This window comes from Pagrus pagrus (assembly GCF_965226575.1).
Source record: "Pagrus pagrus genome assembly, chromosome: 2".
NCBI classification, from domain to species: domain Eukaryota; kingdom Metazoa; phylum Chordata; class Actinopteri; order Spariformes; family Sparidae; genus Pagrus; species Pagrus pagrus.
The window spans coordinates 31,181,441-31,206,315 of NC_140186.1; the positions used below are offsets into that span (position 1 = coordinate 31,181,441).

Here is a 24,875-nt window from a genome sequence, read left to right on the forward strand (position 1 = left end):
TATAAAAGCGCGTGTGAATTACAACATCAGTTAATAGAATAAAGTAAATAATTACATGTATAGATGAAACAGTATAACACATGGATACATGACACGTGGCGCCATCTAGTAGTAAAGTTTTGTATTGTCTGGTTTATTTGGTGACGTCATGTATATTGTGTCTTCTTCTACATTAACAAAAAGTCACTAATTGTCACAGCAGCTTTCTCTGTTGCTGATTTCCTGAAATTAAGGTTTCATTTAAATCCTACTCAGTGTCCATAAAATGCATGTACTATTTATTTGTTTTCCTTTTTTACTCATGTCCTTTTGCTTATATTCTCTACTTCATTTGGGGAATTTGCCAGTTACTAAGTCTTTCTCACCAAAGACATATTGAAATGTTACAGTAGCAAAAGCTCAGGTGTAAATAATACAATTAATGATGGTGGAATCCCACTTAGCTGCTTCATCCTCAGTGTCCTGGTACAGTGTAAGTGTCTTGTAAGTGATTTATACCCACTTGCTTATTGAAAGTTCCCTAATTTAGACCATAAAAAGGTCAAGTTCAGTAAATAAACATATTTTAATGTTTATGATTTGTCACATTATAATTATTTTTCATTTATCAAATGTGTTTGCCTGTGGTGAAACACCTTGACATTTTATGAGGGATTTGAAGAAAAAGCCACCCTAGCAGCCCCCTCCAGGTTCTAGTCTGTGCCATAATTAACTGTGATCTGTACTTACCCACAACAAAGTCTTCCATCCAAATACTTTAGCAAAGTACAATCAAAGAGAAACATAAAATGTGCTTTTGGATGCCTACATACACTCAAACACTGATTGAGTACTAAGATTCAGTCCACAGTCTGGTGATCACATTGATCAGCATTTTAATACAATGCAGTTTCCGCCTCAAAAATAGCAGCTATGAGCTAATTTGAGGGCTTCATTGGCAAATACTACCAGATGTGGTAGTTACCATGAGGTATTTTGAACCATTTGCTTATATTAACACACAATTTGAATATGAATTTACTAACATGAGAAACAAGGCAGCAGGGCAAAGAGGTGATGCTCTCCAATTTTATTTTTTTTACAGCAAATTCACTCAATTCCGTTTGATGCTGTGTTACTGTCAAGGGAGATTAACTCTTCAATTAATGGGATTAAAATGTAATATAATTTGCATTGTCTCAGTGGTGAGCAAGCACACTCTGATCAATCAGCGTGAGTGATAAAAGCTCAGATATGTCAAAAAGACAAGATAGAAGCTGGACTTTGTTCCTCCACATATGAGGCCGTCACTGCATCTGGCTCAAAGTTCAGGTCACGCAGACAGTTTCAGTATTGCCTCTGTGAGTGTGTTTGTGTTTCCCCTCAGTCTCTAAACTCTAACTCTGTTCATACTGAGTGCTACAGGATGACCCGTTGGGCCCTTCTTGCTTCCCTCCTGCTGGGCCTGTTCATCCACATTGCCATTAGCCAGGAGGCTGAGGACCCAGCTGCAGCAGCACCACCACCACCAGGCCAGGCCTCTGATGGCACACAAGCAGAGGACGAAGATGAGGAATGGGGACTAAATTCCCTTAGAGGCGGCTTTGAGTCTGTCGGAGGCTACTTTGACTCGATGCTGGAGTTCATGGGCGGACGTGATGGAGTGTGCCAATACCGCTGTCGATATGGTAAGTCAATTAAATGGGTCGGTAAACATTTTATAGTATAGTATAGTATAGTATAGTATAGTATGGTTACAATTATACTGCCACTGACCTTTTATCAGCCAGTGTGGTCACCACTTAAAAATCTTTTCAGAAAACACGAAATAAGTTTTTCCTTTTTTAGAATAAATATTGTCATATTTAAAGATAATGGCAAAATAAATTCAGCTATCCGCCCTTCAAACCCAAAAATACATTTACAAAACATATATGAGTCAAATCCAATCAAAGCTTTTTAATTACCAGGTTTTTTCCACAATAAGAATCTCCATTTGAATATACTTTAGAGTAGACTTTTAACTGATAACATATGAGTTTTATACTGTGGAGTATGTCAAACCTTGCATTAGAATTACCATTTTTGTAAATTGTCTGAAGACAAGATTTTTACATTAACATTATTACTTTTAAAATAATCCAAATAAAATATTAAAATCAAATCATCACCCAGGACAGGGAGTTTATGAACAGTGTATTTTATAATCATGTAAAATCAATAATTGAGGTAATTGACAGTATATTAATGAATAATACATTCATAATACACCATTAATGTAAGTAGTTATTGTCTGGAAACTGACTGTATTGAAAAAAATGCAACAATTTAAAACTCAATAACAAGAATGCCCTTATACTAAACACCTAATAGGATTTACTTCTTCTTATCATCTTTGTTATCATCTGTAAGAAGCCTGGAACTGGACTGTGACCCAAGCATGATAGGAGAGGTTTCATGTGGTGACTGGGGAATGTGTCAAATATCATGTGAACAGAATAAACAAGTAAACTTTGTGTCTCTGTGTGGCAACATGGATCTATTTCAAAACCCACATGGTTGTCAAACAGAGTCCAGCACATTTCCACTGGCCCACTGTGAGACATTACCTACATCTGACAATTTTCTGTCCTTCCTCTCTCAGGTAAAGCTCCACTTCCTCGTCCTGGCTACCAGATGCCTGAACCTGATGGATGTAGCTCCTACTTCTTTGGTCTTCCTGTTCCAGAGAGGGTATGCTTTTTCTGTGTGTTCAGGGCAAATTTATGTAGATTTATGTTACTTACAAATGTAATTGATACCATTATGAAAACCTGAATGAACATTAATTAGGGAGACTAGAAGGGAGAATTTTTCATCAAGTTCCACTAAATTATCAATTATTACCACTGACACTGAATAAGTGAACAGGGACCCTAACCCAGTCCCTAAATGTTCACACAAGTCTGCATTTGACTGAATAATTGAGTTTTTAGTGTGAAGCAAAACTAATACTCTGTAAACTCCCCACACTTGCATACAAACACATTAATCACCTTTGTTGTGTACCAGATGGACATGGGGATCCCCGCCATGACCAAGTGTTGCAACCAGCTGGATGTGTGTTACGACACCTGCGGCTCCAACAAGTACCGCTGCGACTCCAAGTTCCGCTGGTGCCTCCACAGCATCTGTTCTGACCTCAAGAAGAGCCTTGGCTTTGTGTCAAAAGTTGAAGGTCGGTAACCTTTACACCCTTGGTCCTTCCAGGTCAGGGTTACTGATCCCATCCCCATTCTTCAGCACTTTTTAGCCTCAGTGTCACCTTTAATAATCAAAAAGCTGGAATCAATGAAACCAGATTTGAGGACACTTGCATGGTCATAAACCTGAGTTGACTTACAAAAACCAAGTTATGTGACAGCTAAAATTATGTCAAAATGACCAGGTTTGATACATAAAACTTAAATTTCCCTCCTTATAAGAGGATGTGGGACTGAATAGTTCACTGCTGGTCTGGGGATTTGAGCCAGTGACCTTTCGTAAGCCTGTGATTCCATCAAGTTCTAACGTTATGAATGGGGGATTGGTGTAATATATAAAACCTGTTTGAAGTGATCCAAACGTCCCTAAAAATCGGTCCCTATTAATATAAAAATTGGTTTTGATTCTTGAACAATTAAAATTGCGTCAAATACTAGTAATTAAATGTACTGTATTATTAAATTAACTGAGGCTAAAGAGAGTGTAGAGTAAATCTCAGATCAAAGTTAAAGGTTGAACATTACCCTCTCCTGTGCACACTGCTTTGTTCTAACTGACATTCCTGTGTGTTTCTCTCACTTCCTCTCTTCAGCATGTGAAACGGTAGCTGACACCTTGTTCAACACAGTGTGGACTCTTGGCTGCAGACCATACATGAACAGCCAGAGAGCAGCGTGCTTCTGTCAAGGAGAGGAGAAAGATGAACTTTAGATTTAGAAATGAACCACGCTCCTATTTATTACAGTATCAACTAGTGCGACATATCAGATGATAGTGCTCTGAGTGATGGTGTTGCAAAGACTGCCGTCTGACTACTTGAGTAATTTATTTGGAAGTTCTCCCTCTGAAGACATTATTTTACTTTGCAACAACATTTTTAACGAATTGTTTTAAGTTCAACAGCACACTGTATCGCAAGCCAAAACTGTATTTGTGTCTTGCATCAGTGGTGTCTGTGCTGAAGCACCTATGCAGTTGGCAAAGGAGCATGATTTTGTTAAAGTACAAATATACAGTATGTGGTGTGAACTATACTTTAAATGCACAGATAGCCTTTATGTTTCAGTCTTTGCATGTTACCATACAATACTTAGCCTACCTGATAAATAAATGTTATTAACACATACATTTAAGTATTCCTTGTTTCATTTCATGGTATATGAACAGTGTTCATCACCTTTAAGAAAATAAAATGTGTGTGTGTGTGTGTGTGTCCAAATCTGAGCTACAGGCCTAACAGGACAAAAACAGAAAAACAAAACATAAATCATACATCAAAGTGGTCAGTTTAAACTTTCCTTTGACTGCCAGAAGCTCTTCTTTGAGCTCAGTGCTAACATTTGAAGGCTAACGTGTTAAAGTACTAATGTTTGCACTGCTAACAGAGTTGCCTTAAAGAGAGTATTTCACCGATTTAGCATCTCACTCCTGTCAATTTCTGGGACTTATGGTCGAAGTTTAAAAGAAACAATGCAGCAGAACCAGAGATGCATGCTTTTTTATCCCATGCATATTTTTCTCTTTTGTCGAAACCTGGCACCTGCACTACCCACAATGCGATTTAACAATTGACAGACTGGTCAGAGATTCAGATGCGTTATGGTGGTAGCTTATGTAACTTGTAATATGCAGGGGTACTCCCTAAGAACTGTAAGCAGACTTTAATGCGTAAAACCGATGGCGATCCCCCTTTAATGTGTAGTACTTTAGTATACTAATGTTAGCATTATGCCTGAAACATCATAAAAGGCTCCAAACCCACAACTAATCCAGTCCACAAGGGCCCTCAAGCAGACTTTCTGCAAACTTTCAGTCTGCCTGAAGTGCAGACTTCACCGAACTTCACATAATTACCCACAATTCATTGCAATACGGACTTCAGGTTACACAACTTATTGTGAATGTGTAAAACAATAACTATATTAAAAAATTACTTGAATCATGTATGTGAGAAATAATACTCAACCACATTATAGTACAGGAATATGAAGAAGTACAGGCTGTACTAATTGAACTGCATTTTATTACTGTACTCTTTAGGTCTGTCTATCAGCAGCTAATATTAGTCTCACAGTATCCAGACTTGACATAACGACAGTGAACACATCACAGTCATTAGGATTCATCCTCTAGTGACTCCTCCATGAGTATTCGAAAATGTTCAGGCTAGCTTTTGTCCTCAACAAAAAACATTCATGGCCTTGGTACAACAAGTGTTTGTGTAAACGGCAAACACGTTTCCATTTTTTTTTATTTCAAAGGGATAGGAAGGACCATTAGGTAGTGAAAACAAAATACAAGGACCTGACCACTTTTACAGTGAACCCTTTATGACAAACAAACAAACAAAAAGTATAAGCAAATTAAGACAGCCTACAAAAGGTATTGAAATTTACCTTGTAAAACATATTTTGCTTAATCAAATGTATACCATTCCAAGAAAAAAAACTAAGAACAGAAGTAGGCATATTCACCAAGATGTAGTGCTGAGATATAGAGACCTGTCTTAACACAAATTGGCAATTATTTGCACAAGAATATTCTTTTGAAGAAGATCTCATTCAAAGTAGGAGTTCAAAGAGTGATTCGGTACAAATCTGAAAATATGACTAGAACACTAAATGGTCCTGTTACCCTATGAACTGCAAGTGTAAATGATGAATGTTAAATATGAGGTCCACATCGTCTGTTGGGGCTCACAGCAAGTTCAAATTAAAGACACTCAGGACACTCCACAGGTCTATAGAAAAAGGAGAAAAAAATGATAAGCATGCAAACCAAATGGCAGTAACTCAATGCTGCTTGCATATATCCACTGTTATAAATCATACAGTTCATGAGGAGTTTAATTAAAAAAAAAAACATCCATACATCTCACACATTTTAATTTCTTTTTTATGGAGATTTATTTCTCACAATATTATGTCAGTAAGGAAAGAAAGATATTATGTGTTGTTTTTTGGTCGGCATTAGTTTAGCAGTACATTATAACAATATATATTGCATTGGGAAATTAACTAAAATTTCATTTGAAATTCATGAGAAACCCATTTTTTCAAGGTTCCAATTATCCTTGGACACACATCATCAAATGTCAGTGACGTCGCACATATTTTTACTTACTTTAACCAGTCTGAGAGGTTAGAGAGCTGACTGTGTCAGTTTTTGCTTCACCATCTGGTTAAATGCTTCCAGCTAGAAAAAAAACAATGGTGTATTAAGACAAAGAAAATCTATGTTATTCTGTTATTTCAATCATACAAAATATTGTGAAGTTTCTCATCTGTAGCATAGTCAGCACAAATTTAGATTTTTTTTTTAAAAAATCACAGAATTGTCTCTACCACCACTTCTAACTTACCAATCTTCTCCAACAGAGACTAGCTTTCTCATTCATTTTATAGACAAGGTTGCTAACGTCAGGGCAAATATCTCACCCTAATCCAGTCTTCTCACTGATAGTTTTTCTAACTCATCCATCTTAAACTCCCTTTCTCCTGTGTCCACAGGTAATATCGCAGCCTTGCAAGGAAAAATTAAACCGTCCTCAAGCACTTCTGATATCCTACCCACCGCTCTGCTTTTAAAGGTTTTTAAACACAATTGGCCCGTGCATTACTAATATTTTTAAGAACTCTCTTTTATCAGGATTTGTCTCGAGTCATTTTAAGCAGGCTATTGTAGGAACCTAATCTGGATTCTTCCTTGCCTGAGAATTACAGACCAATATCCAAACATCCATTCCTTTCTAAAATCTTAGAAAAGGTTGTCGAAAAACAACATGTTCAAACACTGGAGAAACACAAGATGTTTGATAAGTTTCAATCTGTTTTTTTAATGGCCGCAGATACTGGTCATTGTTCAGTATTGGTTGTACAAGATCTTAGCGCGGCATTTGACACTGCTGATCACAAAATTTTAATCCATAGGCTACGACATCTGGTGGGCATTTCTGGGACTGCATTAGAGTGGTTCTCTTCCTGTCCCTCAGATAGAACTATGTCAGTCTCTGTGGGTGACTTCCTGTCTGATTCTGCTGCTATGCCATGTGGTGTCCCCCATGGATCAGTTTTGGGGCCCATTTTATTTCCCATTCACATGTTGCCCCATGGGCAGATAATCAGAACTCAGCTGCATTTCTCACTTAAACCACATGAGCTTCATAAACCTTACATCCTGGAAAACTTTTTAAACGCCATCAGGAGCCAGATGGCGAATACTTTTCTGCAGCTAAATGCAGACAAAACTGAAGTTTTGATTGTTGCCCCTGAAAACCTTCAGACAGATTTCAGGCAGAAACTTGGTTCCCTATCATCATCCTGTAAACCCAGTCTCCATAATCTTGATGTAATCTTTGACCATTCCATCAGCTTTGATGCCTACATTCAGACGTTGACCCAATCAGGCTTTTTTCATCAAACTTGTATCAAAGGTCCGTTGTATCAAAACACGGAATGGAGATGCTAATACATGTATTCGTCTCCTCATGCTTACACTACTGCAATTCTCTCCTCAGCGGCCTAAGGAAATCCTCATTACCTCACCTACAAACCGTCCAAAATGCTGCTGCCAGGCTCCTAACGCAATCCAACTGATGGTCACACATTACACCGGTTTTAACAACCTTGCACTGGCTTCCTGTAAATTTAAGAATCAATTTTAAAATATTGGTGCTCACTAAGAGCCCTACATGGCCAGGCTCCACATTACTTGAATGACCTTCTATACCCCTACACTCCAAGTCGAGCCCTTAGGTCGTCCAATCAGAGTTTTCTTAGTGTCCCTCGGACACATATCAGGACTTGTGTGCTCCTTTCAATCAGCAAGCTTTGGATTAGTCTCCCAGCATGCTTGAGATCTCTGGATTCCGCGGACTCTTTTAAAAAGCAGTTAAAAACTTTCCTTTTTAGGCATTTGGGTAGAATATTAGGTTTTATGTTTTACTCCTGTGTTTTATCAGCTGTCCCTCTTTATTTTATGTGGCATTTTATCTTGTATTTTTTATCTATTTGTTGATTTTACTTTGTTTGACTGTGAAGCACTTCGTGACTGGATTCTTTGCTTGCTTGCTTGCAATGAGCATCTCCTTCCACAAAATGTGTGTGTATATCTCTACTTTAATGTCATGTCCTGGCAACTTCTTACATGCTAGAACATCACTGGAACTCTGAAATAGAAGTGGTTTCCTCAGATAAGGAAGCTGATAAAATATTTCTGCCCTTAGTCCTAAAAGTAGGACAAAATTCATGTCACTTTGGAGTGATTTTATACCTTGAGCACCTTGATAAATAGAGGCCTGATCCAAAAATGAAACATATCACTTGTTGCTTGGCTCATGGCCCAACATTGCAGCAAACTGAATTGAAATTCTAATAAATAAATCCTGCTTACAAGCATACAAACAAATAGGATATAAATGTCCTCTTCTTAGCCTAACCTCCATGAGATGGATTAGGAAGCTTATAGCGAACACAACACACCTTTTTCCTCAGGTTCATCTTTATCTCCTCCTCAGTTGGTTGCTTTTTCTCCTCTTCTGACTGCTTGGTTGGCTGCTTTTTCTCCTCTTCTGACTGCTTGGTTGGCTGCTTTTTCTCCTCTTCTGTCTGCTTGGTTGGCTGCTTTTTCTCCTCTTCTGACTGCTTGGTTGGCTGCTTTTTCTCCTCTTCTGTCTGCTTGGCTTCAGGTTTGGAGTTGGAGTCATCTTCAGCCCCCTGTGGTCTCTTCACCTTCTTCACATAATTTGCAAGCCGTTTTTTTTCTGCTTTCCTTCGCCTTCGACGTTTCTGCTTCATAGTGTTCTTCTTCCTTTTAGTTTTGTGGCTTGTGAGTTGCTTCAGACATATCTGATGGGTTAACTGCTTGGTGGGGATGACCTTCAGGCAGCGAGGGCCAGAGGTCGCTCCAGTTTGGCCTTCACTCTTAGACAGATCTGGATTCATAAGCAGGTTAACGTCTCTAAGTTTTTTTTGACGAGGCAGAACCTTTGTAGGTGCCGATACAGAGGTGGGAAAGTGCTGGTAGGTGTTCTGTGGATAAGGGTGCTCAGTGGGATAAAGTGATGGAGGAATTGCATCCTGAGTATATGTCCAGTAAGAGTTTGTAGCAGTGTTGTAAGTGCCACTGTCAAAGTACTGAGAGTACTGCGATGAACTGTAATCTGCAAATGGGGACAAAGCAACAGGATGGGGATGGGGATACATTTGGTTTTGTAGATATGGATGTTGATAAGTGGAAGTTTCTTTGAAGTCTCCGTCTCTGTGCCTCTGAGCTTCTTTGCTGTCCTGTTTGCTATCTTTGTATGTCAGTCTATCTCTGCTTCTGTCTCTCAAGCTGCTGTGCTCAGGTGTTCGTCTTTGGCGCGGGGGGCTGGGACTAACGCTTCTAGAGGTCGACCTTGAGGAGGAGGAGGAGAAGGAGGAGTCAGAGGAAGAGGAGGAGCTCCTGTGCTGTCTGTGGGAGTCCCTCTGCTGACTCTCCTGCTCCCCTCTGCTGTCAGCCCTCACGCCTTCTTGCCTCTTCCCATACAGCCTCTCCTGAGTCCGATCTGCTAATTTGCTCATCTCTTCCACTTCCAGGCTAAAGCCCAGAGTTTTAAGAATGTTCTGAAGGTCTGCATGCTGATTATCCACATTTGGTTTCTCTTCTTCTTTCTTCTTCCTCTTCTTCTTCACTGGCGGGGGAGACTTGGATCGAATTCTAGAGCCAAAACAATGGACTCCGCCGTCATTCTTGTTCTCGTTATCATCAGGTACATGATCGTTGAGGTATCTCTCTTGACTGGGCAGGTCGGTCTTCCTCTCTCTACTGTTGGACCGACTGTGGCCCAGTAGAAAGGCACAGCTGTTAGAAGACGGGCTCTCGCTCCTGAGAGGCATTTCTGACTTGTTCTCCACAGCAAGGGGCTGAATGTTCAGGAGCTCCTCACCTAAAGGAAGATCTTCACTGTCATCATTAACAATTCTACTGAGCAAGGCCATGTCCACTCCTTTGTTGAGCACGCTGAGGAAGCGCTGGAAACCCTGGTCAACACTGTTCTCCTCCTTGGCTGGTGAAGTAAAGATTTGGCTCGGAGGAGGCGGTGTGACACAAGGAACCTGGGAAAGGTCAGATTAACAAAAACAGAGAGAGTGAGTGAGTGGTCAAGGCAGTTGAGTAGCATTTGCTCAGTGGTCACTGGCCTTTCAAAATTAATCTGTAAGAACGGTTATTAGGTCACAGGGAGGCGATTCCCACTCAGCTGCTGCATGCAGGTTACAGCGTTGATGCTCTCCCCGCCCCACACACAGTAGTTTGCTGACAGCAAAATCATGAAGAGTGACCAAACTGTTGCTTGGAAGAAATGAGAAGGAGGTAGAAGATGATGCTTTTTATTATTTTGACGGTTGCTATTTATTAAAACACAATTAGCACAGACTCCCTACCTCAAGGAAGGAGACAGAGAGACAGAACAGCAATGGTCGAGTGACCTACAGAGTGAATGAAGAGAGTGAGCGGTGGTATTGTGAAAAAAAAGTTAATCAGAGAAATAACGCATTATTTATACACGTTACATTCCAAAGCAAAAAAAATAAAAAAATTAAAAATCTGTGGGAAGTTGTCTCAATGCTAGATTTTGTGTGCTTGTTTAGCTATAAATATGGTCCATTCATACATTGAGTCTGACATGGTTGTTCAGAAATTTACAGCTCCAGTTTCATAGATTATTATTTTAGTACACACCTAGGAATAAACAGGTCATACGTAAACTTAAAAGAAAAAAGAAAAAACATGTAGAATATATAAATAAAGTAAAATCTAAAAAACTAAAACTAAAAAACAAAATGCTCAAACTGAAAGCATTTTAAAGATGACATTGTGAATGGTAATGGAAATAAGACAATGGAAACATGAAATGTGCATTTCAGATTCAGGAGTTCATATCATAAACTTTTACATTTTTGTATCTTGACCAGACACTGTCCAGCTGTATACTAGGTCTTGACCGAGACTTGTTATTCATTTCATTTACAGGTTTCTACCAAATGGGGATTTTAGACAGACAGAAAGAAGATGACAAAGAGGTTCTTTAATTAATCAAAACAAGTTTTTTAACAGCGTTAATGGCGCAATAACTACTAATTTTGGTGGAAAACTTAAAAAAATCCACTTAAAAATATCAACAAAATGTGAAGAAATACCAGTTTTGACATTATGATGGCTATGTATTGTGATGCAGAGCAACAGCCCATTTCTGTTCACTATTCCTGTGGTAGTGGTATAAACAATAACACTCCTGGTGCATCGAGCTCCCAGTCTGAATTAGGGCTGCTCGATTATGGAAAAAATCATAATCACAATTATTTTGGTCAATATTGACATCACGATTATTTAAACGATTATTTTTTAGTTTGGAAACTTGATGCATTTATTCAGTGTTTCTCTCCAAAAACAAACAAACAAAAAAAAAAACACTTTGTAACTGAGAACTTAAAAAGATACACAAAATGTTCAAATCGAAAAATACAAAATGTTCAAATCGAAAATAATGTACAAATATGTATCCAACTGTTCTGCAATTTCTATAAAACATTTAATGAATAAAATAAATATACTTTTATTATTTGTTATTTTCTTGTGCCTATCTGAATTTGAGGGATAAGGAGTCGCATTATACAGTGTGTCTGAGATTGATGTCTGACTCTGCGTTGATGTCGTGGGGGTTGTGGCCTTGTCTTTGCGAGGGGTGAAATTTCACTGTGCCGCCTCCGGAGGTAGTAACAGAGGCGTAGTATTAGCGAACCGAACCAGTGTGAACGGATAAGCCGGAGGCACGGAGCGAGGGTGTGTCGATCTGATGGTGTTCACTGTCTGATAACTATACAGATCCTTCACTCAACAAAATATAGAGAAATGTCCCACAAAGCAACGTTACAGGACCAAACAACAGTAACGTAGTAACTGGTTGTGTCTTTGGAAACTTATATTAGGAAAAAAGTGTCTGTCCGACCGACTCTTTGTCACATTTCTACCCGAAAAACAGCGTCTGTCCTCGGCAAAAAACTTTAAGTCACCAAGTGTTTGTTGCGTCTCTTTCAGAAAATCTCTCGGCCTACTGTAATGCCAAATAAATCGTTTCAACTCGACAATATTAGTTTGGAGTTCATTTGACCCAAAAATCGAAATCATGATCAAAATTCGATTAACTGCACAGCCCTAGTCTGAATCACTAGATACATCGACAAGCCGATTCTAACATACTGCGCCTTTAAAAACAACCCAATTACTTTTTTAATGTACAGGAAAGCTTATGAACTTTTAGAAGGCACTGCCTGGAAAGAAACACTGACTTCAATGCATCTACTAGAGGTGTGGAAATTTCTTGATTATAAGATGCATCGTGATGCGGACGTCGAAGATTCTGCATCAATGCAAAGACAGAACATAATTGAGAGTCTGCAGCTTATGTTGATTGTCCGGCCTCAGTTGGACAATAAAGTTAAGTCGCAACATTGCTCCCATGCTTTAAACACATTCATTAGGCTAAAGTTACTTATGAAGGAGGTATGTCTGAGGGAGGCAGAGATCATCTGCGAGTGTAAAACCTGCTGAATATTTTTTTAAATGGATATCTCGGGACACATTTCGGATTTTGTTAACTTGCTGGGAAGTACAAACTGGACAAGACCCACGCTGCCTCACAACAATTGCTAATCACGCTAGCCATTTTCACCTGAATGCTAATGTAATGCAGAGTCAATAAATGCCTTATCTTAAAGCTGCAATGTGAAAACAATGTTACTGTACAATATATGTACCATATACTACAACAAACGTGTAAGGCACTGCAGATGGATAAATGTTTTGTTTTTGTAATATTTATGTATTGAAAAGATGATTTGTAGACTGCTATAGTCTGATTACTTGAAGGACTTTCTGAATAAAAGGGGAATTCAAATGATGAAAAAGTAGCAATGTGAAGGAATATAGATCATTGAGGATGCCGTACACTGAGATGCATCGTGATGCATCGAGAACCTAGCCTACGTAACCTAGGTGTTGTGTTTGACAAGGACATGTCTTTGGACCACCACTGTAAACAGTTGGTGAAGAACTGTTTCTATCATCTGCGGAACATTGCTAAACTGAGGTCCATGATTTCAAGACCTGAAATGGAGATGATAATTCATGCCTTTGTTTCATCACGCATTGACTACTGTAATGCTCTTTTTATGTGTTTTAACAAAAAGGCTGTAAATCGCCTTCAAACTGCGCAGAATGCAGCTGCAAGCCTTGTAACTGGATCTAAGAAAAGGGATCATATCAGCCCAATTTTATATTCCCTACATTGGTTACCAATTAATTTTAGGATTCATTTTGAGATTTTAGTACTTACTTTTCGAGCCCATCATCAAGCTCCCTCCTACCTCACGGAGCTACTGAGACTCTACTCTCCCTCACGCTCACTAAGGTCATCAGATCAGAAACTCTTGATGGTCCCCCGCACTCATTTTAAAACACGAGGTGATTGCTCTTTCCAGGCCAGTGCCCCTCGCCTCTGGAATGCAATCTACCATTGACCTTACGTAGCTCAGAATCCACTGAAGGTTTTAAGAGAGAACTTAAACCTATCTTTTTAGACAGGCTTTTTACTGATGGTGATGTTCTGGGACCTCTGTGAAGCTGCCTGGACTTGTGCCGTGGTGGGTTTTTTTTGTGTGATCTCTGTATTCTATTGCATTTTATCCTTGTTGTAAAGCACTTTGTGATTTTATTTATGAAAAGTGCTGTATAAATAAAATGTACTTACTTACTTACTTACTTACTAGAATCGTTTTGCATTCGAAACGTTGAATTGTATTCGAATTGAATCGTGAGGCCATTGAAGATTCACACCTCTAATACATACCGTCTGTTATTCTGGTCATTTTTGCCTCTCAGCATTTGATGATATAGCTCAAGTGTCTTGTGTTTTTGTGATGTTCTTCTGGATCTTTTCTGACAGATGCTGGATTTTGGGAGCCAATACCAATATTGATATTTGAGTTCTTAAAACATTATAATGATGTATTGGCTGATAATTACTCTAAATACTAAAATAATCTGTTGCTATGACAACGGCGACGGCCAATAGCTCCTTAATTCCTCCTGCTGAAGCATGATTTATTTGCAACAGGTTCACAGGAGAATAAAGTGGATGAGATGCAACTGAGGTTCACTCAGCAATGGGAAATTAGAGACTGCTGTGTGCACATCTTCACAGAGACGTGGTTAACTTCTAATGCTGTGTTCAGACCAAACACAACGCATATTATTTATGCAACTAGTTTACATACAAAGTCAATAATAAGACGCGATTAGACACAAATTCACGTTGCAGTGTATGCCATGTGAGTGTATGAATGTGTGTGTGGATGGGTGATTGTGACAAGTGTTGTTTAGTACTTTGAGTAGTCAGTAGTCTGGAAAAGTGCTATAGAAATGCAAGTCCATTTGCCATTCAAAGTGGAGGGCATTAAAATACTACAAACCTTAATGTTTGTTGGCAAAACATGGGGATCCCTACATCGCTGCATCATTAGTGCCTTCACTCTGAGCTTCAGTGGATGGTCTTCCAGCAGCAAACCATCTTTGCTTAGGCTGGATGAGTTCATTCTGTCTTTGCGATAGTGGACCTGAGCAGCAAAAGGAGGAGGAAATACAATATAGAGTATATTATCTGAAAAGCAGGTGGCCCCTGTTAGCTGAAAATCACTGTATTCTCATGTAAACAAATGGTCTAAAAGAGATGAATGAGTATCTGATCAATTAATCTTTACTCACCTTTGACAGAAAGCTGACAGGATGTCGTTGCTGAATAATTGCATTCACCCTGTCTTTAAGAGCTGCAGCTTTGCAGGCGGCTGATTGTTCATTAGAGGAAAAGCCTGTGAGCGATGTCTCCTCCACCAATGGTTTAACCGTTTTCAGAGCGATAGAAACTTTCTTACGAATGATCTGCTCCTCTATCGCTCTAAGCTCTTCCCGCTTTCTTCTCAGCTCTGGATCCTCATCAGTTTCAAAGGGTTTTCCACTTTGGTCCTCGAGATCCACCTCCTGATCATGTGAGTTATGCAGGGGTGGACAAAGTCCCTTAGATCCCAGGTTCACTCCTGGTAGCATACTCTGTGGTTCATCAACAGTGTATCTTGGATAGTTGCAGTGAGTGTCCCAGTAGTTATCAGCTCCTGAGGCAGTCTCCATGCTGCTGTCAACAGTCTGATGAGCTGAGTCCAGATTTCTTTGTTGGCTTCGAAAAGTACCTCCCCAGTCAAGTGGATTCATCCTTCAGCCAGTCTCGTACAGTTTATGAAGTCAGTACACTCTGTTAAATAGAAACAATACGGACAAATGGCTGTGGGTTAATGACCAGTGTGCAGACTGGACCGACAGTATTGTGACTACCTCTTCGCTTATTAGAAAATAACTGTCTCACGGACCAGCCCCTGTCTAGCCACTGTTAACATAGACTTTCAGTACGAAAAGCATTAACTTAGTTTATGTGGAAATACAAAGCATAGTGTCTGATAACCCAACTACAATGTTCTGATAACATTATGTACTATTAGTTATTTAAGGACAACAGAGCGGACTAAATCCTTCTTTCAGACGGTTCAGATGAACGTTAGCTTGGCAGCTAACAGAGTGTTTACCTACTGGAACTGCTCAAATGACCGCTTTCTCTGTCGCATCTGGGAGTGATACAATGTTATAATATGGCTATTACTTCGTTAACTAAATTCTCGGATTGTAAAATGTTAAAAGTTACAATAAATAAGATAAAGCGGGGGAGAGGACTACCCATACATGAAAAAATTCGACTAAAGGAGGACCAGGAGCCATCTCACTGCTTCGGTATATAACAGCGACACCTGCTGGATGGAGTACCTGTGACCATACACATGAAACCATCGCCGTCCTTGACTTGTATACGTGTTCTTTTCATCTTGGACAAAAACCTAATGATGTACATTGAAATGTTCCTCTACTCTTTTCTCCTCTAATAGAAGTAACTAGTTAGAGTCTGAGCACTTGAACATGAGCCGTCACTGGGATTTAAAATCAGGCATTGCTGGATACAGTTAATGTCACACCACCTTTGCTGACCGCAAGTTATTAGTGCAGTTACCAACAAATAAATAAAAAATAAAAATTGAAACAAAATCTTATAGATCAACAGTGGTTCTTTATTGAAGCATTACCAGATTGCATAGTCACCAGTGAATTCTTCAGCTTCTACCTTTTGAGGAGAGTTTGTATGGCAGCCTCCTGGTGCACTGCAGGACCATACAAATTCTTACAATGGTTTGAGACAGATATCGGCATCACGCTTTTAACCCAATAAAGCTATTATGAGGCTCTCAAGGAATTTTTCAGGAGCTTTTCATTCACTTCTGACTTAGTTCGAGGGCATGACAGTTGAAATGAAATTGACCAATTCCAGTTTTGATAAGTGATCATTGTAGTCAATTAACAAGTAAAACATACAAATAACCTCTTAGTAATTGAATACTTTTGGTCAGCGAAAGACTGAAGACAAACAATTTCTGACTAGCATCTGTCTTAAAATTCAATTAATTAAATGATTACTCTTAACGTTAAGACTCTGTATATACAGAGAACCTATCTCTTAATGTTTCCCAACATCCACATCTTTCATATTCTGATGTTGTAGTCTTCTGTTCTCTGTACAAATTCATTACAATAAGTGAATGTACTACGCAGCATGCCGAGGACAATTTGATATTGACATATGATATTTCAACTTTTATACATCACAGACCCATCTAATTGTTGCTTCTTCAGAGAAAAAAAAAACTACAACATAGTCAAGACAAGTCAGTACAAATAAAGAAATATTTGCCATGTACTTTGAATCAATGTGTTTAATATTATGCATTTCAAATATTTACACTTTTCTGCATCTGTACACAAAAGGATACTAAAGGAAACCACAGGTCAGCCAACACACTCTGAAGACTAAACACTGGACAATGTTGCTCTTTCCTTAGGTCATCCCACAAAAAGACCTCTTTAGACAAGATGCCTCAATCATGTTGTTTAAACAAATTTTGAAAAACAAAAATAAGATGACAAATTTTCCGCAAATGAAAAACACTATCAAAAACTCTGTTAATGTTTTTTAATGCTTGCCAATGTTCGACGATGATTTTTACTGGGATGAAGTTCAATGTATGTTTTGTTGTTAAAACAAGACTCCCTGAAGGCCCAACTGTTTACTTTATGAATATCTTATTCTTCACAGGCAAAGGATACTTTTTTAACTACATTGGGTAGTTTTAAAGTCACCCGCTGCAAATGTCTATCCAGGTAGTTTGGTTTCAATAACCTGCAAACAGCGGGGCCTTGACATTGTCTTGGATTTTTGCATGTGGTTCAGGGGCTGAAGTGGCAGGTTAAGAAGTGGCTGAGGGTTACCAATGTATTGTGGGAGTAGTTGCTGTGTTTGAGCGAGTACTGCTGGTAAGATGTTCAAAGGTGGGACACGAGGGTAAGGGAGGAAAGGAGGTAGACGAGGCAAGAAAAGCCCCGGTCCAATGGGGGGCATATTCGGAGGCAGAGCTGGGTACGGCAGCGGTGAACAGCTCACTGGAGAGTACATCGGCATCACAGGTGTAGGAGGTGGCTCTGACAAAGTGTATCTGGGATTTTGAGAAAATGTTTGACACACAGCAGTGCTTTCCAGGGAGTTAGTTTCACATGCGGCAGGCTCCTGTAAAATGTTACTGCTGCTGTTCTGGCCATATTCAACAGCTTGATGTATATGTACTACATCTCTCTGAGCACTATTTGAGTCTTTTTTCATGTCCTGAGTTGGTGGGCTAAAACTAGACCTGCTTGATGATGATCTATTTTGCGTTCTTGGGGAAAATGCTCGTCTTGTGTCCCTTTCCCTGCTTCCTCTCCGATGGCGGCCTCCATCACCATCCTTCTTTCCATATAACCGCTCCTGGATCCGATGTGACATTTGGCCAAGTTCCTCAAATCCTAAATTCATGCCAATAGCCTGCAATACATCCTGCATCTGCTTGTGCTTGTGCTCCTCTTCAGGTGTCAGCGGTACCTTTTCCACCGCTGAGGGAGACCTGGATCTACTGTTGGAGCTGATGTAGCTTCGTTCTCCATCACCCCTTTGCAGAGATTTTTCAGCCGACAGACAGCGCCCCAGTGGGCTGAAGGACCTGTGAGGAGGCAGTGTCTGGGACCCCTCGCTCTCACTCCAGTGCCTGGTATTTTGATGGCTTCCCTGGTGCCTCCCAGCACAACTGGGAGACCATGGACGTGCTGCAGTGTTTATAAAAGGAACTGGAGAAGGTGGTTGATGATCCACTTTTGTAGAGGTCTGAGTCACTATCTTGGTGAGTGTGTCGACATTCACACCCTTGTTGAGCACATCGAGGAAACGCTGGAAACCCTTCGTTGATGACTTCCGCTCAGGAACAGCAGCACTGTCGTGGGGGACATCGCTCTCAAAAGACTGATGGGAAACACACGGAAGCAACCACAGTTTATATAACTAATATCTGTAGTTTTTGTTTGGCAAACACATCTGTAGTATATGGAACAATCTGTGAGATTTTTATAGCCATCACACACAACATCACTGACTGAATTGGGGCCCTCTCTTATTTCATTTGATTAAAAGAAGCTTCTTTTCAAGGAATATAGTGTTTTAAATTGACTAAGATGAGTGATTTCCTTTTATGCTGACAAAGGATTGGACAAATTGTGATGACCGCCTCATTGTCTGAGTTGTAAATAAAAGAAAGTAAAGAGTTGGCTTGAGTAGTAAAGTAGCACTATGTACACAACAAAACATAGGGAGGCACAGTGGTGCTGAGCTCAGTAGCTATCCCGGGGCTCCTGCTAACTAGCTGCATGCTCTCTCCGCCTACAACCAAAAAAACAAAACCAGTTCAGTCAGCTCGCACAGAGTCACATTGGTTAAAGCTCCAGTCTGGATCAGGAAAACCAGAAACCTACCCAACCTTAGTCTCAGTCCCATTTTTTTGAGCCTCAGTATTCCGTTTGATTCAATATTCATTTCAAATGTATATACATTTTTTGTCTTACGGCACATACATACACATTACTATCATAAAATGAGTAAAGCCAAGTACATAAGTTGGACAGCTGCATTTTTGTCCATTAAGGCTTAGTCCACACGTACACGGATATTTTTAATATAGTTTTAATACCAAAACTATCTCCATCCAGGTGTGGGTTTTAGCACCGTATTAGAAATACTCTCTGTCCATACCAACACACCTGAAAACACAGATCACCTACACTGGGCATGTGTGTTTGGTGTTAATAGGAAGCAGATTGTCTACTCTCTTCTTTCTGTTTTCTCTATCAGCAACGTTATCTGCTTTCGTCGTCAGCAATAAGTTTTATATAGTCGACCAAAAAACCCTCATCTTTAGGATTTTTCCATTATTCCACTATTCCATTGACCTAACAGCAGATGAGCCACGTGTGGAGGAAACTTGTTAATTATGTAGTCGATCAAAACCAACGTGCACTCAAAGAAATTGCAACAACCAGGTGCACTTACAAGTTCTTACAAAACAACATAAGTAGGCCTATAGTAAATAGGAGGATGTTCTCTCTGACGGGTGAGGAAAAAAAAAAAAAAAATGCTCAAATGGGATGGAAAATATACCTTGGAGGCCATTGCTATACCTTGGCGGACTGCCCAAGTGACGTCTATGTGTGGGGAAACACAGGAGTTCACATTCTCCAGTGATGCTACATACACTGATAAGACCCAATTACAGTAGGAAGCTTGCCCAGGTGTCTGCATCATCCATTCCAAAAATCGGTTTCTGCCCGTCCATATGTAAACACTCAATGAGTTTCTGAATATTTTCACCCTAATTTTTTTCAAAAGGCGTCTGGTGTTCTAATGCTGTATACTTCTGTATGAAAGGCCAAACTGCATAGAAAAGCTCTGTTTTTCAAAAGTACTACTGTGCATGTGGACAGGGCCTAAGAAACGTGCACCCCAACTTTCCACTGATGGATATATTTTCCTTAATACTGCTCAGAGTCAGTATGGATCTAGTGTGGCAGTAGGGTTACGTCGAAATGTTGGCATACTGTCTCCAGAGTAAGCGAAACAATGTATGAGGTGAAAAAGTACAAAGCATTTTTGCCTTTAGTACCCCGAACAGATCTGCCTGCACCTCATGCTGATGATGAAGGTAGTCCCCAATTACCAAAAGAGAAAAATAAACCCACCTGTCCACTAGATGCATTCAATGAAAACCTTGTTCTATCTTGACAATGATCCTCATGATCCATGTAAGGGCTGTCATGCCTCGCACTTGTTTTGACAAAACCCTGTTTGAGAAGGAAGAATATTTTATTAAACCACTTTAACAATGAACACAAAATACTTTGACTGATCCTTACACACTGTGTTTACAGTAACTTACCTTCATAGAGGAATCTTGTGATCGTGTCCTTTCTGGTGAATGGTCCCAGCTCCTCTCATGACCATCTCTATCTTTGTAATATCCAGATGATCGTCTGGAAGTTGAATCGTCATGTTGTTGCCTGTAAGTGAACTCCTCCTGCCGATATCTGTGTCTGGAGTCTTGAGAGGGTTTCCTGTAGCTGACAGCTTCTTCCTGTGGTGGTGCATGTTTAAAATCTGTGGCTACATGAGCATGTGAAAAACTGTCTGGTGATCGCCTGCTTGTTTTATCCTCAGGCACATGCCTGTATCTGTAATCATCTTCACCCCCCTCTGTAAACCTTTGCCTTTTCTTTTCAGAAGCACCCCGATCACATGAAGACATGCGTCTCCTTACTGGGCTCCTTCTGCTCCTGTCTCTGTTCAATGAGTCTTTACTGTACAGCCTCTTAGGTGAGTTACTATACTCTCTACTTCTGCTTGTCCTCTCTGTGCTACCATGTCCATCTCCACCATATTTGTGATGGGAATCTCGCTGTGTATCTCTGTGAGGTTCACGCCTTTCCCATTTGTCATCATGGCCGTCCCACTGCCTTGAGCTTCGGTCACTGTACTGCCGACTGTGACTGTACTCAGACCTGTTTGAGTACATTATCTCACAGCAACTCCAGCAGCTGAGTGGACGTCAAAGACTGCAACACAAAAATTTTAAATAACTCTAAAATTATGAGGTAAAGAGTTCAAAAAGATTGATAAGCCAACCATAAAATCAGAGACAAAACAATCCCAGTTCTTCCACTGACTTATTAACAAATAATAATAGTTGGTCTATTAAGAGCCCTAACAGCATTATGAAGAATTCATGCATTAATCTCGAGTGTAAATCTTTAGTTAAAAGGATTTGCTCGGGGACTTCATGAGAAGAATGAGATCTTTCTATCAGACAGGGCTTCAAGGATGCACAGTACACAATTCAGTCCTTATGCCAGAAATTATCAATTAGCACATCTAAGTAAAAAAACTTCGGATTTATGACTCTATTCTAAGAACAGGCCAAAAAGGAGAACGCCTCCTCAAATACCTTGTAAAGGACTACAGTGATGTTATGAAGCTAGAAACACGATAGCAGGAATCACAAACCGTGTGCTAAAGCTGTGCATTTTTTCACTCCAGACTATATTAACACTGACAGCGTTTAACAAGAAACTATTTAAAAAAGATTCAACGGAAGGGTTAGCAATGGCTTTAGTACCTATTGACCTATATTAGCTAGTGTTACCATTAACTGGCTTGCGCTTTGCTAGTAGGTCGGCTGCAAGGTAAAGTTAGCATAGCAACGAATGCTTAGCTAGTTAGCTTTAGCTAGTACGCAAAATCGAGCTTAAATCATTTTATTTACTGTAAAAAAAAACTGCACAAACCCCTTAGTCTGGTGTTAGGATAAATAACTAGAGCGACAGTTAAAGAAATTTTGGTTAAGTTATTAGCTTAAGCTCAGCATAGCATTAGGTGGCAACGCAACGTTACAATAGCTACCTTTTCTGGTGGACGACTCCACCTTCTTTAATTGGGGAGAGCAGGGGTTCAAAACTGAAATTAGGCTTGACAAAGTGTAACAGTCCTAACAACGTCAAACTGTTGAACAGTCAGCTAGTTAACAGTTGTTATAGAAAGCTGGCAGACGGTGCCGCCTCGCCACGGAGCTGTTTGGTTCATCCACTTCGGGCCAGTTAATAATCGTGTATGTTTTTAAGTAGCGCCACCACCCGGATGGAGTGCGAACAACAACATAGTCGTCAGGTGCATTAACGCCTTTTGGCCTGAAGAGTCAGGAGACGATCTAATGCTAAAGGAAAAATCCACCCAAAGATAATTGAGCTAGTCCAGAGCTTCTTGGCAGTGAAGTCACACGCACAGACCTCCTTAAACTACAGGTTAAATGTGGCCTGACAGAGGCTTTGTGTCATGTAGTATTCCATCTGAATTATTTTATTTAGTCTTCCCTGGCTTTCTGGTCCCAGCTTAGGTCTTCAAATTCAAAACAGAGCTGCACATCACTATAGAAATGTTGGTCTTTTTATTTCCAATAGACATTTTGAGATGTCCCAGTAGAAAAACTACGGCTGTGAATAATAAGATTAATGATGGCTGAATTTTCTATGAAAGTCTATGTATTGTACATGGGACACTGGAATAGAGCTGAGCCATCGTTAACGTTATCAGTGACAATTGTTTCTTCTACAACAGGCCTGTTAGAAAAGGAGGTCACATGGCTGCTGGGTTGGGGAGCACAGGACTCCATGGAAACAGGCACACCTGGTGCTTATTGGGCAGCTGACACAGGTGCATTGAGTGTATCAAGTTCATTAGTTCCAGTTGAGTTGGTTCCCTTTGTCCTTAGTCCCTCAGTGCATTGAATGGGTTGTTTATTAAATTTCATTTGATATCCTTGGTCACGTATACTTACTGTACAGTTGTTCATCTAATATCTATAGTTTATTATCACATTATTAGATCTGTGAATTAGGAAATGTATTGTAATTTACTGATAAAGTTGATGCAGAGTTGCAAATTGATTTATGTATTCCTGATAATGTGATAGATTTTTATGTGTATTTATACTTTATCTCTTTCATAGAAATGAAACCAGCTACACCAAAAAGGGGAATAAATGCTTTCAAGTGAAACTTGCTGATTGTGTCTCCTTCTGTGTTCATATAAATTAAGTCAGTTGCCCTGTCCTGCACATTTTAGGTGTTTCTCTGCCCCAACACACCGTCAAAATGAATGGGTCGTTATCAGGCTTCAGCAGAACTTGATGATGACCTGATCATTTGAATCAAGTGTGTTGGAGCAGGATGAGGGGTCCAGGACCAGGATTGAAGTGCACCGTAGTGAAGGATTAGTGATCACTGACAGACTGACATCACAGTCTATGAGGTATCTTATCCTTCCAAAACTCAAACACACATTTTAAGGTACTTTATGTAGGATTTTCAGATAATCTTAATACAGTCTTGTTGTGATAACTTGATGAAAATAACTTCAATCAGACCATAAATGTGATCAGACCTGAAACAATAATAATGACCCATCAATCAATAATCAGCAACTTTGATAATTGATTGAGTATGTGTCGGTAAATTCTCAACTAAGGCCCTGTGCACATGTACACAGGTATTTCTTCAAATGAAGCTTGTTTGGCCTTCCATACACATGTAAACGGTGTTTCAGGTCACTGAAAATGGAACTTTTGGAAAACTCCTGACAGGGCGAAGACATTCAGAAACTCTGTTGTCTGTGTTTATGAGTAGACAGGAAAACACCACCTGTTGCTTTGCCGTGTGCTAGACACCCTGCATTTTCATGTGGACAGAGATTTTTTTTAAAAATACTGTTGGTGTGGATGGGATTTTCTTTTTAAACTGGAGGAGGAAAAAATGCATTTGCAAAAATACCTGTGTACATGTGGACTAGGCCTAGGATTGGCTCCTGTATGAATGAATGCAAATGTATTTCAGACATCTGAAAACAAAACCAAAAGTTAAATTAGTTCAACAAATGAGCATAATAAAATGAAAAGCATGTCACAAAGTATATTCTATTAACAAGCACTGACATACCCAAAAAGGAGTAGGAGGAAGTAAACACTTATTTAATCCTACCTCTTCTCCACAACTCAGTAATTAATCATAATCAATTTACTTCCATTCCTGAACCTGTGTACGCTCCCATCTAACTATATATAATTCAATATACTATATGTGCAATTAATATATAACATATCATATATAAATATATTTACATACACACCCATATATGCATGTGCTGAACACACGTACATACATACACTCACACATACATACAAATATACATACATTGCTTATAATATACATAATATACAGTATATACATTGACCAAATTTCTATATTGTATTATGAAATTTAAGTTATTACCACAAATTTATATTTTATAACATATTTATATTTCATACACACAAACACATGCATACATCTAAGAAAACACTGAGTGATTTTTAAAGGCCCTCCCTCATCCCTGTATCTTTTCATCTCCTTGTACCTTGTTTTGAACTGGATCATGCTTGGACGCTTGCTTGCTTTATCTCCACGCTCATATCATTCCACAATTTCACACCGCCGATTGAAATGCACTTACTTTTTAAAGTCGTCTG

At 39.5% G+C, this 24,875-nt stretch overlaps 2 protein-coding genes across 6 annotated transcripts; one reads left to right on the forward strand and one right to left on the reverse strand.

Annotated features, from left to right (window-relative positions):
• Positions 1 to 1,100: 1,100 nt before the first annotated feature.
• LOC311267462 (group XIIB secretory phospholipase A2-like protein) lies at positions 1,101 to 4,350 on the forward strand. The gene is made up of 4 exons (XM_084370543.1): positions 1,101 to 1,667; positions 2,624 to 2,712; positions 3,031 to 3,196; positions 3,815 to 4,350. The coding sequence occupies exons 1-4, from the start codon at positions 1,406 to 1,408 to the stop codon at positions 3,931 to 3,933; spliced, it is 636 nt and encodes a 211-aa protein (XP_084226669.1). The 5' UTR covers positions 1,101 to 1,405; the 3' UTR covers positions 3,934 to 4,350.
• A 1,105-nt stretch (positions 4,351 to 5,455) lies between these two features.
• Positions 5,456 to 22,403, reverse strand: LOC311273543 (uncharacterized protein). Of its 5 annotated transcripts, none has more exons than XM_084380646.1 (6): positions 20,506 to 20,594; positions 15,025 to 15,565; positions 14,733 to 14,876; positions 8,703 to 10,319; positions 6,346 to 6,417; positions 5,456 to 5,962 (listed from the first exon to the last, which is right to left on the reverse strand). In XM_084380646.1, exons 2-5 carry the CDS (start codon positions 15,523 to 15,525, stop codon positions 6,364 to 6,366), a joined length of 2,316 nt encoding a protein of 771 aa, XP_084236772.1. In that variant the 5' UTR covers positions 15,526 to 15,565; positions 20,506 to 20,594; the 3' UTR covers positions 5,456 to 5,962; positions 6,346 to 6,363. The 5 variants fall into 5 exon arrangements, with proteins under 5 accessions (XP_084236772.1, XP_084236773.1, XP_084236770.1 ...); XM_084380647.1 differs by lacking the exon at positions 20,506 to 20,594 and adding an exon at positions 16,048 to 16,083; XM_084380644.1 differs by lacking the exon at positions 20,506 to 20,594 and adding an exon at positions 15,898 to 16,037.
• Between the last annotated feature and the right edge of the window lie 2,472 nt (positions 22,404 to 24,875).

Excerpts from the sequence above, each read along its gene's own strand:
- LOC311267462 (XM_084370543.1), top strand. The coding sequence starts at position 1,406 with ATGACCCGTTGGGCCCTTCTTGCTTCCCTCCTGCTGGGCCTGTTCATC. Across the intron at positions 2,713-3,030 it reads GTCTTCCTGTTCCAGAGAGG|ATGGACATGGGGATCCCCGC; the intron begins GTATGCTTTTTC and ends GTTGTGTACCAG. Across the intron at positions 3,197-3,814 it reads CTTTGTGTCAAAAGTTGAAG|CATGTGAAACGGTAGCTGAC; the intron begins GTCGGTAACCTT and ends TCCTCTCTTCAG.
- LOC311273543 (XM_084380646.1), bottom strand. The coding sequence starts at position 15,525 with ATGAATCCACTTGACTGGGGAGGTACTTTTCGAAGCCAACAAAGAAAT. Across the intron at positions 14,877-15,024 it reads CTGTCAGCTTTCTGTCAAAG|GTCCACTATCGCAAAGACAG; the intron begins GTGAGTAAAGAT and ends TTTGCTGCTCAG. Across the intron at positions 10,320-14,732 it reads TTTTGCCAACAAACATTAAG|GTTCCTTGTGTCACACCGCC; the intron begins GTTTGTAGTATT and ends GACCTTTCCCAG.